The sequence below is a fragment of the Platichthys flesus genome, chromosome 22 (genome assembly GCF_949316205.1).
Source record: "Platichthys flesus chromosome 22, fPlaFle2.1, whole genome shotgun sequence".
NCBI classification, from domain to species: domain Eukaryota; kingdom Metazoa; phylum Chordata; class Actinopteri; order Pleuronectiformes; family Pleuronectidae; genus Platichthys; species Platichthys flesus.
Genome location: NC_084966.1, coordinates 1884337 through 1901098, shown reverse-complemented (window position 1 = coordinate 1901098; position 16762 = coordinate 1884337). Strand labels below are relative to the sequence as shown.

The window sequence follows — 16762 nt, the reverse complement described above, 5'->3', positions numbered from 1 at the left end:
GCGTCCCTGTGTTCAGTATGCATCGGTTTGTGGTCTCTTTGCATGGTTTTGTTGACATTTTGCATCAGCATGGTCCTTTTGTGTGGTTTGTGTCTCTTTGTGGTCGCTCTGCCTCGTTTTGTTGTCGTTTTGCATCATGCTGTGGACATTTTTTTTCTTGTGTATTTCTGCAGATCTAACTCAAACATTTTTATCTTGTGTATTTCTTCAACCATCCATTGAACCACGTCAATCCGTCCTGGTTCCACACTGGCTGCAGCAGCTTCTTGTCTCTGTCCTGCTGAGGACATGTGACTGTGTTAACGTGCCTCACTCACTCACACATGACGGAGGAGCTTTCTGTTCTTATGAAGAACCGGAGAAAAGAACATTTATCTTTGTCTCTGACCTTTGTGACCTTTACAAATCCCCTGCCCACACTGTTCAATCTCAGCTTTAATTACATCAACGCAATTACAGAGCGAGCGCGAAGGCCTCGTCCACCGAGGAAGGTGAGGACGAAGAGTCACACAGCAACTTCACAAACTGTGAGTTAAGACCTGACCCGGGAAGTAAGTCTGTCTCTGGTGGCTCTGCTTAGAAAATCCACAAAGAACAAAATCTACTGTAACAAAAGAGAAGAAGCTCCTTTTGAAACCAGCTCTACTTTAAAGAGCGAGGCCGAGGTCACGTCTCGTCCCCACCAGAGGGAGCCGTGGAGCTCGCTGAGGTTGAGGAGAAACTGCCACTTACTGCTGCTAAGATGGAGGCTGTTGACAGACCTCGTCCTCTCCAAGTTATCTGGTGACTTCTGCTCATTCTGCAGCTCTCTGACGATGCTTTATCATTTTTCTCTGTAGTTATTTAGCATCATATCGTGGACACTTCAAATTTATTCGATTTGAATCATTCTGTGATCAGTATTTGGTCATTTTGAATCTTTGGGTTGGTTCACATCTTAAGATTTCTCTTTCGAAGTAAAAAAAAAAAAAAATTCACCAAAAGAGGAACAGCAGGGACCTGTACGAAAGTAAAAAAGATTTAAAGTCAGATATTTAAACACTGGTGAAAATCTGCTGTTCTGATTTATTCGGAGGCCTCTCACTGCCACCTGGTGTTGGAAGATGTGCAGTTCACCCACAGTGGGAACACTGGTTGTGTTCAGTATTTGAAGTAAAACAGAAGAAAAGTAAATCTTTAGTGCCAACTCTCAACTTGAGTTCAGTTTCTGACTTTTACTGAAAGAATTTAGCAATTATTTTGGATAAAACATAGTAAATATGTAGATTAACCACCACAGCCCGAGAAACAGATTCTCAGACCGATGATTAAATCAAAACATAATTTCAGCTTCTAAAGGCAAATGAATTCCCAATAACTGATCAATGATCAGTTATCATTTTCAAAGAGCATGTTAAACTGAATAATGTCGTCAGAACAAGGAGTCGATGTAAACAGCTTTATTTAGAAAAAAGCCACAGATGAATTCTTCTCCTTCACTGGAGATGTGAATAAAACCAAACACCATTGGATTGAGCTCAGACAAACTGCTGCAGCGGCAGGAACGTTTTGTTTATTAGTGGTCGACACACCAGCTGTCAATCTGCACATGAACACTCTGTTGAACATTAAAATAAACTCTGGACATTATAATCTGAGAAAATTTGAACATTTCATCAACCCAGCCCTGTCCTCGTGTTTAATACTCTTCGCCCTCTTCGTCTTCCTCGAACGAGTCGACGCCGACCTCCTCGTAATCCTTCTCCAGAGCGGCCATGTCCTCTCTGGCCTCAGAGAACTCGCCCTCCTCCATGCCCTCTCCCACATACCAGTGCACGAAGGCCCTCTTGGCGTACATCAGGTCGAACTTGTGGTCGAGCCGCGCCCAGGCCTCGGCGATGGCGGTGGTGTTGCTCAGCATGCACACGGCCCTCTGGACCTTGGCCAGGTCTCCACCGGGAACGGCGGTGGGCGGCTGGTAGTTGATGCCGACCTTGAAGCCGGTGGGACACCAGTCCACAAACTGGATGGAGCGCTTGGTTTTGATGTTGGCGATGGCCACGTTCACCTCCTTGGGCACCACGTCTCCGCGGTACAGCAGACAGCACGCCATGTACTTGCCGTGGCGGGGGTCGCACTTCACCATCTGGTTGGCGGGCTCGAAGCAGGAGTTGGTGATTTCAGCCACGGTGAGCTGCTCGTGGTAGGCCTTCTCTGCGGAGATGACGGGGGCGTAGGTGGCCAGAGGGAAGTGGATACGAGGGTAAGGCACCAGATTGGTCTGGAACTCGGTCAGGTCCACGTTCAGGGCGCCGTCGAAGCGCAGGGAGGCGGTGATGGAGGAGACAATCTGGCTGATAAGGCGATTGAGGTTTGTGTAGGACGGACGCTCGATGTCCAGGTTCCTGCGGCAGATATCGTAGATGGCTTCGTTGTCAACCATGAAGGCGCAGTCGGAGTGCTCCAGGGTGGTGTGGGTGGTGAGGATGGAGTTGTAGGGTTCCACCACGGCTGTGGACACCTGAGGAGCCGGGTAGATGGCGAACTCCAGCTTGGACTTCTTGCCGAAGTCTACTGAGAGGCGCTCCATCAGGAGAGAGGTGAAGCCGGAGCCGGTTCCTCCGCCGAAGGAGTGGAAGACCAGGAAGCCCTGGAGCCCAGTGCACTGGTCAGACTGGAGGAGAGAAGAAGAGAAGGTTCAAACACACATCTGGTCTCAGGGTTTAGAAGAGAAGGAATTTAGTTTGATGTGGTGGTTTTCATTCAGCTCACAAAATCAATAAATCTCCCTGAGCTCTAAACCACCAGCTGATGGAGTTTCCTCCACTTCAGACACTGATTAAAGACGTCTGCTGGATGAGTTGTAATGACTTCAACGTGTTTGGATCTCAACTCTAAGCAGCCAGCGTCTCCTCAGCTCCTCTTACCAGTTTGCGGATCCTGTCGAGGACGGAGTCGATGTGCTCCTTTCCGACTGTGTAGTGACCGCGGGCGTAGTTGTTGGCGGCGTCTTCCTTCCCAGAGATCAGCTGCTCGGGGTGGAAGAGCTGGCGGTATGTTCCTGTACGAACCTCATCTAGAGAGAGAGAGAGAGAGAGAAGAGGGCGAGCTTTAATACTGATGATTGATTTGTCTAAAGTATAAATCTGTTGAATTCAGATTTTAAAACTTACTGAAACAAACTGCAAATATTCAGTGTATAAAGAGTAAAACCTAAATCTACAAACACTTAGTTTTGAAGGAATTTATAACTTTAATTGCGTAAAATGAACTTTGGCCAGACTCTAAATGTTGCATCACATCTTGAAACAGTTTATTGGTTTAGCTAATGATCAGCACGAGTCATCTTTATAGATCACGTCTCAAACAGAAGCTCGTTGAACTCCTCGTCTGTCGCTCCGGGGCAGGAGCGTTCTCTAGCTAAAGGAACCGGTTCTCCTCCTCACCGATGACAGTGGGCTCCAGGTCCACGAAGATGGCCCTGGGGACGTATTTCCCGTTGCCGGTCTCGCTGAAGAAGGTTGTGAAGGAGTCGTCTCCGCGCCCGTCGGACTTGACGGTTGGCATCTGTCCGTCCGGCTGGATGCCGTGTTCCAGACAGTACAGCTCCCAGCAGGTGTTGCCCATCTGGACACCGGCCTGGCCAACGTGGATAGAGATACACTCGCGCTGTGGATGGAAGAAGAGAACCATTTAGTCTTTGATTTAAACAACGGCTGACTGCAGATCAGTTTCCAGCTGCTGAAAGTCAAAAAAAACTGCATTTACAAAACATAAAACCGGTCAAACCATTTTTCTGGAAAGCTGAAGCTGTCATATCTGTTTTTAACTGGTCTTGACTTGCTGAGAATGACAGTTAACTGGGTGGAGTCCACGTGTCACTGGGACTTTTCTTTTTTTATTTGCATGAGGTCGTCCTCTGCAAACAGCCGAGTGCTCAAACATCCTTGTCAGTGGGATGTGAAATCAGCCGTCAGATCTAAATACGCCAGTGGGGGGGGGGGGGGGGGGTGATTAGCACCGTTGTGTCGGGGCCAAAGTGCTCCCACACCCTGCTGAGGCATTTCTCCTTCCCAGTAAATAAACTGGGTGTTGGGAGGAAGGAGCTGGTTCCTACCAAGTGGAAACCAGTTTGTTCTCATTACTTGAGCATTTGACCCGAGGGACATTAGTAAACTGCTCTTTTCAAAAGAGAGAAATAACTTGAGGATGAAATCAGCTTCATTCATCGACTTCCTGCTGATGTGTTAAAGCTTTGTTCCACCGCTGTGGTCACATGACCACTGCAGATCTGTCAACAGAAGTCCAACTGCCACTGGTTACATGAGGACACAACTGGTTTCAAAGTGTTGCTGCGTCAAAGTGAAGTTAAATCCACGTCTGACTAATAGTTCCTCATTTACTGGTGATGCAAGTGGAGGGGGGGGCGGGTTCAGACTGTGCCTCTGACCTAATTCTTAGAGGAGACGTGTGACTCGCGCCTGTAAAATATTTGTGTTGTTAAATTCCAGTGCGTAAGTCGCTCTGTGAGCCGGAGCTAGAGAACATCCTGACAGAGCGGCTCGGGCTTTTCCAGTGAGACGTCGCCAGCAACACAATCGCACTCCAGAAATGTGCTACACAACTTCTGATCACTAAGTACACAAGAGTTTCTCTCCTGGCTTCACTGAACTGAGACACAACTTTATATATAATGGGTTTATTTACCACTTCTCAAAACTAACGATTCATAAATAAAATACATGTTTAATTACTATAAAATAATTAATTTAAGTGAGACCAACTATTACAATAATAAAAACTATAGCAGGAAGTGCATTTAGAGATATGAAACTTTAATTCTTTCTTCCAGCCTTGTTGTGAATGACGACCATTTGACCTCTGACCTGCACTAAGAACCTAGAGGTGGACGTGACGTGGGAGTGGCTAATTTGGAGGCCAGCTCAGCACAAGGGCTATTCTGAGTGAGCCACCCCCTCCCCCACACACATACGCAGCAGCTCTAACCCACAAACCCTTGTGCTTATTAAATAAATAATGTTATGCTCCTACAAATAAAAGCACCCGACCAGCTGATCTCAGTGCAGATTATAAAAAGCTCCAGACACGTCACAGCTGCTGCCTGAGCGGCACAGATCTGACATCTGCTGGGGGAGTGCGACAGGAGGAGGGAGCGGCCATGTTCAGCAGCTCCGACACACTGGTTCGTGTTTATAGGACAAACCCCGCCGCAGAGATTTTTTTTAACACTTCCGGGCACAGACACCATCTACTTCCGGTTTCTCTTCCGGCCTGAAAGTGCGTCACGCTCGACGTCGGGGAGGCCCTGCGCGCGCGATCGAACACAAGGAGCATTGTGCGGTAAAAGAAGCGGGTTCGAACCCGGAAAGGAGCATTTGAACGGGTTTTATTAATGAAATTAAAATGGCCGGATGTGTTGTTAACGGTGCTTTAGCTCGGAGTTGGTTCGATCCCGCAGATCTTAAATGTGACGCGTGGAATGAAGACAAGATGTTCCAAAGGATTCCCCCCCCCCGTTCCGCCAGGTTGCGACCCGAAGCGGGAACAGCCACCAGATGTCAAGCGTCTGTTTCTCAACGATTTCAAAACGATCCGCAAACATTACGACATCCGTCCTCTACGCAGGAGCTAAGGTCTACCGCACAGAAAGGGAGGGAATCGAACTCTGCGCGCTGACAACGTTGGATCGACAATGGCCCCCGCGCCTCGTGTCAGATTTAAAATCTCCTTTCCCTCGGTTTTCAAAAAAAAAAAAAAAGGGTGTTTTTCAAAATGGATGAAGCCGGCAGGGGCTGGTCGGTGGCGAGCTGCCGGCGCACCGACGTGAAATGAGCCACATCAGCATTCCTCAGCCCGGCGGGCGAGCGAGCCGCCTCCCGGCTGACAGGCCCCCGCAGCCCGGGTGGGAACACCGCGCCTTCCCCGGGCCCGGAGCCTCGCGGCTGCGACACGTCTCCCCCACCCACCGGCCGGACCTCCATGTTGTTTCTCCCATTTTAATAAAACACTTTGAAAACACTTGTGAGCGCGAGCTTCACGTGCCACAAAGCACCCCCCCCCCTCTCTCGGAGGCCATTCAGGAGGAGGCGAGGAGAAAAGCTCCAGATCAACAGGATTTAAATCAAATTAAATCAAATCCACTCAAACAGAAGCAAACACGGATTAATACGAGATGATTCAAGTTAAATGTCGGATTCGATACGCAGCAGATAAAGAAATCTCTGAATGGAGCCGGATTTAAATCTGATTTAATATCTGACACCACACGTTAGTTATTAACAACGATGAGAATAATGTGAAACTCACCATTTTGTTGCTTTAAGTTCTCTTGCTTGTGAAGACGAAGTAGAAACGTGTGTTCTCACAGTTCACCTATAATGAGATCTCTGTGAGGGAAGTCCAACCAGAGGGGAGCGCTGCTCTTTATATAGCTACTACAGGGGGCGGACCGGGGAGGAGGAGCCAAGGCCCGCGGCCACGCCCCCCACTGCTAGTTCTAAATATGAAATCACACGTCAGAATAAAACCTGGAGCATGAAAGTGCGTTTACTGAAGAGTTGGACTTCTGTTTGAGAGGATTCAGGAGTGAAGAGTGTGATCGTGTGAAGAAGAACTAGAAGAAAGAGAACAAGAGGACAAACGAGACAAAGGCTGAGGAACAAGAGGAGGAGAAGAACAGGAAGAGGAAGAGAGAGAATAACATGAAGAAAGTGGAAGAACAACAACAACAACAAATAGATTAACGATAAGAAGAACAAGGAGAACAAGAAAAAGAGCAGTAAGAATAAGATCAAGTAGGGAGAGAATAACAAGAGGAAGGAACAACAAGATAAAGAAGAACAAGAAGAACAACAAAATACGAGCAAGAATAATAAAAGCAAGAAAAGAGAGAGAATAAAAAGGATAGGAAGAAGACATAGAGGAAGAACTAGAAAAAGAAGAGTGAGAAGACATTGAAAGAAGGACAAGACTTGGATAACAAGAAGAGGAACAACAAGAGAAAGAGGAAGTGGAGGAAGAAAGACAAGAAGACAGAGGATTTTTACAAATGGGAAAGACAACAAGAGAAAGTAGAGCAGGAAAGAAATGAGAAATATAATATGAGAAAGATAAGAAAAGAGGAGGAAGCACAGGAAACACAAATATTATCATTTGTGTTTATGACTCAGACATCAACATATAGTTTATGTAAAAAACTAAAATGTATTTCACTTGAGTTTATTCTGTTTTTTCAAGTGTCTAATCTTTACAGCACCCTGATCCCCTGACGGTGTGCTGCAGGTTCCAGCCACTGGATGGCGCCCTTTCCTCGGTGTTTCCTGTATTGACCCCCCCCCCTCACAGTGACAGCTCTGGAGCCTCAGGGGCACTGAAGCCACCCACCTCAACCACGTCAGTGTCTTCTTATTACCTGCAGATGTGATCATGCACCAAAGTATCAAATGAGGCGATAACTATAATCATGATGTCACCTTCACAAGTATGTCACATTTTAGTCTTAATAATAGTTTAAAGTGATTTTCTTCCACCTTCCCTTTGTAGTGAAAAGCTCATTGAGATTTGTCTGACATCTCTGAAACACTGAGTTTCATGTGTTGGGTCCAAACGTGTTAAAAGTACTTCCCCCCCGCTCGAGCCCTGTGAGCCTCACCTGTCCATCACTCTTTGCAGGAATGCAGAGCCGACCCAGGATCAGTCAGAAGCCTGAGCTCCTCTCACCAGGACCTCAGCTCTGAATGTGAACGTCGTCCTAATCCTCAGACGCAGCCTCGAGTCTGCAGGAGCCCAGAGCTCCATCCCCTCCACTGCTCCATCCTCTTCAAACACACCTGCTAACATCTCAGGGAGCTTTTTTCAGACCAGACGAGAGATAGTTTGCGATAGAGGGATGATGGAGATCTTTTTCATGTGCTGTGTTCTCCCCCCCCCCCCCCCCCCCGTAGCACCACAGATTACTTTTCTTTTATAGCCTGAAAACTATTTCAGTGTTGTGCTACTTTTTCTCTGCAGCAGCTTGAGGCAGAACGTGCGTCTACGTGAAATGTGATTTAAATGAAATAATACAAAATTCAGTCTATTATCACACAGATTATTAATTTTGTTAAGTTGTTATTAAAGTTGTTTGTTTTGTTTTATTGTTTACCATCTGTATATTCTGCCTTTATCACAGCTTTTATAGTTGACCTGTCGACAGGGAACTGGGTCGATGGATCGCAGCAGGTGGAGCTGTTGTTACTGTGATGAGTGACAAACCAGTCAGAACCAAAACCAGTAAGAAAGTTCATCTTAAATCACAGTTTGCACGACACATTTAAAGTTGTGGTTTTAAAACTAAGCTGTCTGCAACACGTCCACACAGAGACGACTTCTCCTGCAGAGTTTCTGACACGCTGGATGTGGTTGGACTGGATTGTTATGACGGAGCAGGTATGTAAACAGCGTGTGAAAGAGAACTTCTTCCTTCTGCACGTTCTCCCCCTGGAGGAACTTTAAATGCATGTAAATCTCTTCCCATTGGCTGAAGTGGGACATTTCAGGTGCTTGACGAACCACAGGGGATCCCGTGTATTTATTCTGTCCTTTGTCTCCGGGCTGAAATAATCCAGCGCTCGCATTCAAGTGTTCAGACGACTGTTGGTTTCATTTCCTCCAGACTCCCTGTGTGACTTCCCCTCACACACAGCTCACTCTAATCCCCCCCAATTATTTTCATGACAAGAAGATTTAGAGCAAGTGTTTCATCCACCTGACAAAACACTTGTCTGTCCTCGAGCTGCTGCTGTTCCTCATCCAGTGGAGAAGAACCAGTTTGTCTTGTACAGAGGGAAGTGGAACAGGTTTTACTCTTTATCTCACAGCTGGACTTGTTGCACTGCTCTTGGCCTTTTGTCTAATTTAGTGTAATTTTTCATCTCTTATTGGTAATTTTATCTCCTTTTTGTCATTTTGAAGCATCTTTTGTGGCATTTAACTTCTCTTTCTGGACATGTTGTGTCTCCTTTTGCTCATATTTGGTTTATATTTGGTCCTGTTGTGTCTGGTTTTGGCAGTTTGGTCTATTTTAATAGTCTTTTTGGTCATTTTCTCATCATTCCATCGTATTGTGCTCGTTTTGTGTCTTCTCCTGGTGGTAGTGTGTCTCTTTGGTATCTTCCTGTCAGATTTGTGTTCGGTATATTTCAGTAGTACTGTTGCATTTGACATTTTAAAGCATCTTTTCAGACATAGCATAGAAGCTTTATCTCAGACCGGACCTCTCGGACCCCTGCTCCTGTTGAGTTATCAGTGTGTTGAGGAAAATCGCACAATTCTGAAGAGTCAGTTCAGTCTTAATGAATAAAATATCTGCAGCATTGTGTGTGTTCTAAAAGAATCAAGCAAATTAAACAAGACACAAATCCAGATCCTTCATGAGTCACAGAGATCAGACATTGACAAGAAGCAATAATATCTGATTTCCTATCAAATAGATTTTTCCGTTTATAATTGCAGCTGCATGTTGATCTATAATAATGACCAGTAATGGATTACATGTTGAGAGTAACTGGTGGGGGGGGGGTCCCAGGCTGTAAATCACAGTGGATGCTCAGTGTGTCTGTGCTGCTGGTGATAAGAGTTGAGCTGTATTGAAGCCGGATGGATGCAGAGATCAAAGTGGGAAGTCAGGGCCTCGAAAAAAAAATCCCACAAATCGTGCTCTCCAGATAAAAACCTGATGCTGCTGTGTGACCGCAGCCGGAGGGCCCCCCCCACACACACACACCCCCGAATAACAACCGGTCAGTGGTGCAGGAGTTTTACAATCAGAGAAATCAGAGGGGAGGTGGTGGTTGGGAGGGGGGGGGGGGGGGGTCGTATTTGGGGAAATAGCTGAAGTTTCTTTGAATATTTCTGTAGCTATTTCCTGTTGGTGATGATATTTGGACACTAAATAATCCCCTCCCTCCTAAATACCTATATTTCTGCTTATTTAGGGGACAGATATTTATGAGTGTTTGTGATTTGGTGCAGATCCAAACTAGTTTCATAAGGAGACTGAGGTAGGTTAGAGCTCAACTGAGTGATTATCTTCTTCCATCATGTTCCTGCTGAGTCCTGGTTGACCACACTGCTCAGTATCAGACCTACGCTAGCAGCTCAGTCTGTAGTCCTGCTGTGGACTGTCAGTAATATTCTCTCACGACCTGCCAATCACCATCAGCATCAGAATGAGTTGGACCTTCCTCAGATAGCGTCATTGATTTGCTTCTATCTCCCTCGGCCACGCCGCAGCATCGAGCCGCCTCCACTATGGATCTGCAGCTGGAATAATAACGGGAACGTCGCCTCATCTGGGTGTGACTTTTATTCAAAAACTCAATTCTCCTCGGCCACGGAGAAAAGAAAACGTGTCACATCTCAGCAGATAAAGCTGTGAATGAATCAAACAACTCAACAGGGCGGATTTCTAATGAGTTACCCCCCCCCCCCCCCCGATTTAACATTGAGTCTGTTGTCGTATGAATCTGCAGCCGCTCTATTTATTTCCCCAATTTGACTTTTCCCGGTGCAGGTGCTTGAATTCACAGCCTTTATCTGCTCCTCTTAATGTCACATGTAACCAAAGGGCTGCAGAAATGTCAGGCGCCCACACACAGAGACACAGACACACACACACCCACAGACACACAGACACACACACACCTTCCCCTTTTCTTTGACAAAATAATGCATGAAATCTTTGGCTTTGCGGCAAAACAATTTCCTCTCTATTGAGCATTGCTGTGAACTTTGACCTTTAACACAAACATGCAAATATGCACATGATCACTGTGGTTGTAGTCGACTCTATTTACTCTGCATACTTTGTCTGTCTCGTGGCATTTAAACATAAAAATAAGAAAATATCAAATAAAATGACCATATATTCCATCTGGGAACAACACGTTCTGTATCTTTAATTATTAATCTTATTCGGATTCAAAGTTTTATTTTATGTTTAGAAATGTGGATTTGTAAAAAATACATTACTCAAATAAAATGATGGATTACGAGTAATAAGAGTTAAACCTCAGTAAAATTATAAGCAGATAAATAGAAATAAAACTCTCTAAATCTGTTTCTGGATTTAAAATGTTAAAAAACTAATTTATGAGGTTTTATATGATAAAGAAACTAATATTACATTTGACTGTAAAATAATAATTTTTCTCAAAACATGTTTTATGTCAAGAAATAAAAGTACAAATTTTTATTTCAAATTTCTCAGTAAAAATAGAAAAACTTAGAAATGAAATGAAAAAATGGAATAATTTAAAATAGAATAAAAACATTCATATCAAACATTTAGTAGCAGTAACTTAATTTATTTATAAAATCAGACAACGACAGTTTACTGTGAGAACACAAGACCATTGTAGAGTAATTCTACTGAATACTGTGATAAATCACTATGACTAATAACCAGGGTTTGTGTTAAACAACACAAAAGGATGAGACGCACAAATCTGAGAGGCACAAAAACGTAGAAAAACACACTGTATCTGCCAAACATGTTTTTATACATTTGCAGTTTATAGTTTTGTCTTTACTTAACAATACAAGGCAAATAATTAAATACTAATTATAATTTGAATTAATGAAACAATAAAATCAGTCCTTTCCTGGTCCACAGGATTTAAAAAGGAACCGTTGCCATGCGTCACTTGGATATGATGAAAATTACAGATAAGATACGACTCTTCAAATAAAAGGTTTGCGTCCAAAATCCTTCTGAAGTGTTTTTTAAGCAGCGCACAGAGTTCAAACTGACCGGATGGACTCCAGGGATTCAACTGGAAATATCTAACAGTGCCATCGCCGAGGAAGACAACCCTCCCCGTGTGTCTCCTCGTTCTCCCACGTCTCTAAAATGGCAATGTGTCGAGGAATAACTTATCTATGACGGCGGGCGGCGGCACCAGATCCTCCAGCTTCAGGTAGAAAATCCTCTGCAGGCCCTGGATGCACAGAGTGCGCAGCTCAGGCAGCTTCTGTAAAAGTCTGGACAAATGGTTGGACCAGGAGTCTGAAGCTCCGTCTGCACACAAGCCTCCATCCTTCAGGCACTTGACCACGTTGCTCTGCAGCTCCTCCACTCTCTTCGGCTCCTTTAGTCCATGTCTCTCTGCAGGTCCATAAATCACAAAGAACCTATTAGATTGTTTATCGATCGATCAACTGTGCCCAATTCCAAATCTCTAAATCCTATAAAGTACCAGGCTGAACCTGAACGCAACATGAGGGGACGACTTTGAGTCCTGGACACTTGAAAACAACAAAGTGTGTGAGCATGAATTGAGTGTTTCTGAGTCTCACCGGTGACCAGCGCCAGGCTGCATATGCAGGAGAAGGTGGAGACGTCCAGGTTCATCCTCTGCAGGTTGGAGGAGAATTCCACGATGCTGTCGATCCACTCCCCGAAGCCCCGGAGGCACTGGAGCCGGTGCCACACCGAGCCATCGCAGAAGATCAGCTTTCCCTCCTCGGGGCTGGATCTGAAACGTGGGTGAAATTGAAAGCTAAAACGGGGCAGAACATAAATCACACTTACATGCACAAGACGGGGGAAACGAAACCTGTGGGATCATATCAAAAGAAGTGCACAGGCTCAAATTTAAGGCCCTATGATTTAAAAGTCCTCTTAATAAATCTAATGCTGCAGCTAAGAAGAGAAGTGATAAAAGTCAGGACCTGGGTGTGATTTCAGCTTCTCTACCTGTATGAGAGGCGTAACACAAAGAGCTCCAGGAAAGCCGAGTAGAAGAGCAGGTCCTGGTCGTGTTTGGGCAGAGCGGTAAAGCCAGGCACCTTCTGGGCCCACCCCCGGATCACCTCCATGGACGTGGTCAGGAGGTCGTAGAACTGCCGGACGTGCTGCGCCTCATCTCCCACAGGACTCCCGGGACTTTCCCTGAACTGCATCATGGGAGACGTCACCAATCAGAGCTGTGTTCTGTGTTTCAGTTTACAAGTGGAGCAGTTATCGTCACCTCTTACTTTGGAGTAGTCGAGATGAGAGGGTGGAGGGTTCGACTCCACATGTGCCCTGGTGAGGGCGCTCAGGAGGCTGCTGACGGGGGAGTCTGTGAGGCCTTTGGGTTTGGAGGGCAAGCGACCTCTCCGGCCTTTCAGACCGTCTGTCCTCACCACTGCAGAGCACGTGGAGAACCACACGTGATAAATAGGGTTTCGATAATAGACTGAATATAAAGAGGTTTGAAGGTATGTCTCTTTACCTTCTTTGACCATCCCCACCGTAAGGCACTTCTGGAAGCGACAGTACTGGCACCGGTTCCTCCTGCGTTTGTCCACCGGGCAGCTTTTGGCAGCCAGACACACGTACTTGGCCTTTTTCTGCACTGTGCGCTTCAGGAAGACAGGAGGAGAATCAGTCAGATGACAAAACCTGCTCTTGACCTCAATGTGATCATGTGTGAACGCATCTGAGAACCGTCGCCGACATCTCAAAGGGGTTCTACGGCACCAAAGTGAGCCTGGGTGAGATGTTCTGATCTGTGGAACCCTCTCTGAAGGGTTCTCCAGACAAGAACCTACCCTGGTTCCACACATGGATCCTTAAACGGTCCTTTTAAAACCGACAGCAGCGCTCTGGCCCCTGTGGGCCGTGCGAGGCAGGATAAGGCATTCAGCTGGCGGACAGGGCAGTCTGGGTAAATACAGGGTCGTGGACATTCATAATTTGGAGAATCGCAGGGGGAATCTCCTCAGAGACAAGGGAGGGGGGGGGGGGTATTATGTTTTTATTCAGGGCACGTCAGAGGCCGTTTTCACACAAGACATTTGACCCTAAAACGTTTGTGTCAAGGGATCAGAACGTGCGTTTGAAGTGTAATCACCAATTTAGCAGGTCTCAGAGGGATTTTTATATCACAGCCTATTACTAGAAATTAGGGTTTTATTAGGCGACAGTGAGGCCATGTGGAAAAAATATTACATCAGTGCTTTTGTAAAAGAATGATCTGATCTTTAAAAGAACCAAATTAAATCCAATATAAGCTTAAATTCTGACAACTGCATTAATCTGTTTATAATTTTAATGCAATTTTAAAGGTTCCTGTTTTATTTGTGTGTGACTCTCGCGTAGTTTTTAATGCAACTTTCAGTAGAACACAAACCTTGAAGAATCCCTTGCAGCCCTCACAGGTGCGCACTCCGTAGTGCTGGCACGCTGCGTTGTCCCCGCACACCGCGCACAGCCCCTCCGCGCTCAGGGGTCCGCGGCCGGGCGCACACGACCCCTGGTAGTCCATGAAGGGGTGCGTGTGGGCGAGCTGCAGCGGGTGAGGAAACCCCACCGCGGGCTGCTTCCCCGGGCCGGCGGAGCCCAAACCCCCGGGACTGTCCAGCGGCTGGTGCGCGTCCAGGTTCATGGACACGTGGAGGGATCCGTCGAACTTCATCTGGCAGGCGGACACACTCTGCCCGCTGTGCTGCGCGTGTTTCAGAGAGAACAACGAGAACCGGCACAGCGCGTTCTTCCTGTGCGCCGCCGCCGCCAAATAGTCCTGACGAAAAGTGTACAGAGAAGCGGAGTCGTCCCAGATGTGGCCCGCTGGAGTCTGGAAGCCGGGCGTGACGGGGGTGTGCGGGGAGGGAGACCGGTAGTAGTAAACCGAGCCCGGGGAGGAGAGCAGCTCGTCCGTCTGGTGCGAGGGATGCGGAGTCGGCTGATACCGCGGACACCCGTGCGCATCCTCCACCTTTACGCACGGCAGCTCCGCCTGAACCGGCATCTGGAAGAGGCACGGGGGCTTCACGTCGTACCCGGAGCTGTACGAGTCCGCCAGGGGGCCGAAGCTGGGGCCCGAGGAAGCAGCGGAGATCTCGCTGTTGGTGAGGTCCATGCTGAACTTGACAAACTCCGGGGTGAGGAAGTCGCAGCTGCGCTCCGCGGCTCCGCTCTGGGAAGCCGGGCTGGCTCCGGGTGGAGAGGAGCCGCACTGGGTCTGCACGCACGGCATGGTGGTCTCTGCACACCAGGAGGTACAAGTGGGTGAAGGAACTGGTTTCACTGCAGAATACGACCTGTTGCATTCAGGAGTCTGTTATTTTACTTAAAACCTGATTAAAATCTAACAATATGTCGAAAAACACTTTTGTCTTTGTCACACAAATTATTTTAACACATTTAATTTAAAACTACTTTCAAGAGTGTTCTTTTCCGCAGTTTTAAAGATCAACATGCATAAAGAATTTAATATAATTATTTATTAACTGAAGACCTGAATCGTCTTGTGTTTCAGGGGAGCTTGTTTCCTGCAGGATTTGATTTCTGGAAACAAAAGTAAAAACCACACCAGAGCGTCACTTTTAGGATTTTAAACTGAACTGAAGCTGTTATTATGATAAATGAATAATCAGAAAGTACCTTAAAGCTCCGTCCAGTGCAGCAGAGCGGTGATGAATAATCCCATCTCTCCTCTGGAGCTGGACGCGTTAAACTCCCTCTTCCCTGCTCTCTGCTGCAGACTCACATCCACAATGTGCTTTTGTTTACGCGCACCGTGTGCCAAACCCCGTTACGCACAAGCCACAGAGGGGTGGAGTGTGCGCCATTGACTGGTACAGAAAGGCGTTCATGTAATTAGGAAATAACGCTTGTGACCCACTTCCCTGCAGTTTGCGTCATAGTTATGGTATTTTATTGCCGTTTAATAACGTGTAAATCTATTAAATCATGTTGTGTAAAGATGTGTGTTGTGTGTTGAATCTTAAGTTATTCACTGATAAGAATCTGATTCATCTTTTCTTTTATCTTTGGTAGAAATCAGCGTCATTCTGCAGCATTTGAAAATGTCAGATTGTTTCACGCTGCTCGGCCTCTGGGCTCAGACGAGTGAAAGGTCTCAGTGTCTGTGAGTCGAGAGACATGTGTGTACATTTTGGTGTCTCTGGCTGCTCGTTTTAAAGTGTCATTACAGTTGTGTGTTTTTATGTTTTTGTGGTTGTGTCTTTTAATCATCTTCTTCATCTCTTCGTGGTATTTCTTTTTCTTTGAGGTCGTTTAATCTCCATATTTTGTGTCTTTGTAGTTGATTCATGTGACCTTGGAGTTATTACTGATCTCTTTGTGGTTCTGGTTTTTTGTCGCTGTTTATCTATTTGTTGTGTTTCTGGTTGTTTTGTGTCTCCAGGGTCATCGAGCATTGGTCACATTGTTGCATCTCTTCTGCTGTTGACGTACCTGTTGATTTTTTTTTGGTCTTTTTCTGTGTCTTCAGCATCATTTTGCATTGTTTGTGTTCATTTTGTGTCTCTTTGGGTTGATTTGTTTCATTGTACATCTTGTTTTGGGGTCATTTTGCATCTTTGTAGTTGTTTTGTGTAACTCAATAGTTTTAATATTTTTTGTACTGTGTGTGTGATTTTACAGGTCAGACTCTGAGTAAAATCCTTTTGGCTTGTGTCCATCAGATCCGCTCATTAATCCAACCATGACCGACAAGCAAACGACAGCTGGTGGCCCCTCAACCTTTATGATTGTCCTGGAGGAGGAGGAGGAGGATTGAGATGGAGGAAGGAAGAGGAGCAGGATTGAGGTGGAGGAGGATGGGGAGGGGGGTGGAGATGGGGATCGAGATCGAGGAGGAGGAGTAGGGAAGAGAATGGAGGAGGACAGGAAGGGGGAGAGGAGATGGAGGGAGGAAGACGTGAAGATGTAGGATGGAGGTGGGGGAGGAAGAGGATGAAGGAAAGGTAAGGAGGAGGAAGATGGAGGGAG

General features: G+C 46.2%; 2 protein-coding genes and 1 long non-coding RNA gene across 3 annotated transcripts; 1 reads left to right on the top strand and 2 right to left on the bottom strand.

Moving 5' to 3' along the window:
* Positions 1 to 1423: 1423 nt before the first annotated feature.
* On the bottom strand, positions 1424 to 6396 carry LOC133933897 (tubulin alpha chain-like). Its single transcript, XM_062381138.1, has 4 exons — positions 6307 to 6396; positions 3426 to 3648; positions 2907 to 3055; positions 1424 to 2653 (listed from the first exon to the last, which is right to left on the bottom strand). Exons 1-4 carry the CDS (start codon positions 6307 to 6309, stop codon positions 1679 to 1681), a joined length of 1350 nt encoding a protein of 449 aa, XP_062237122.1. The 5' UTR covers positions 6310 to 6396; the 3' UTR covers positions 1424 to 1678.
* On the top strand, positions 6363 to 16607 carry LOC133933898 (uncharacterized). The gene is made up of 4 exons (XR_009912111.1): positions 6363 to 7392; positions 7672 to 8271; positions 8360 to 8427; positions 16456 to 16607. It is a non-coding gene; the product is annotated as an uncharacterized LOC133933898 (long non-coding RNA).
* LOC133933896 (nuclear receptor subfamily 4 group A member 2-like) lies at positions 11886 to 15002 on the bottom strand. Its single transcript, XM_062381136.1, has 6 exons — positions 14157 to 15002; positions 13257 to 13386; positions 13018 to 13169; positions 12737 to 12936; positions 12337 to 12515; positions 11886 to 12145 (listed from the first exon to the last, which is right to left on the bottom strand). The coding sequence occupies exons 1-6, from the start codon at positions 15000 to 15002 to the stop codon at positions 11886 to 11888; spliced, it is 1767 nt and encodes a 588-aa protein (XP_062237120.1).
* Positions 16608 to 16762: the final 155 nt, after the last annotated feature.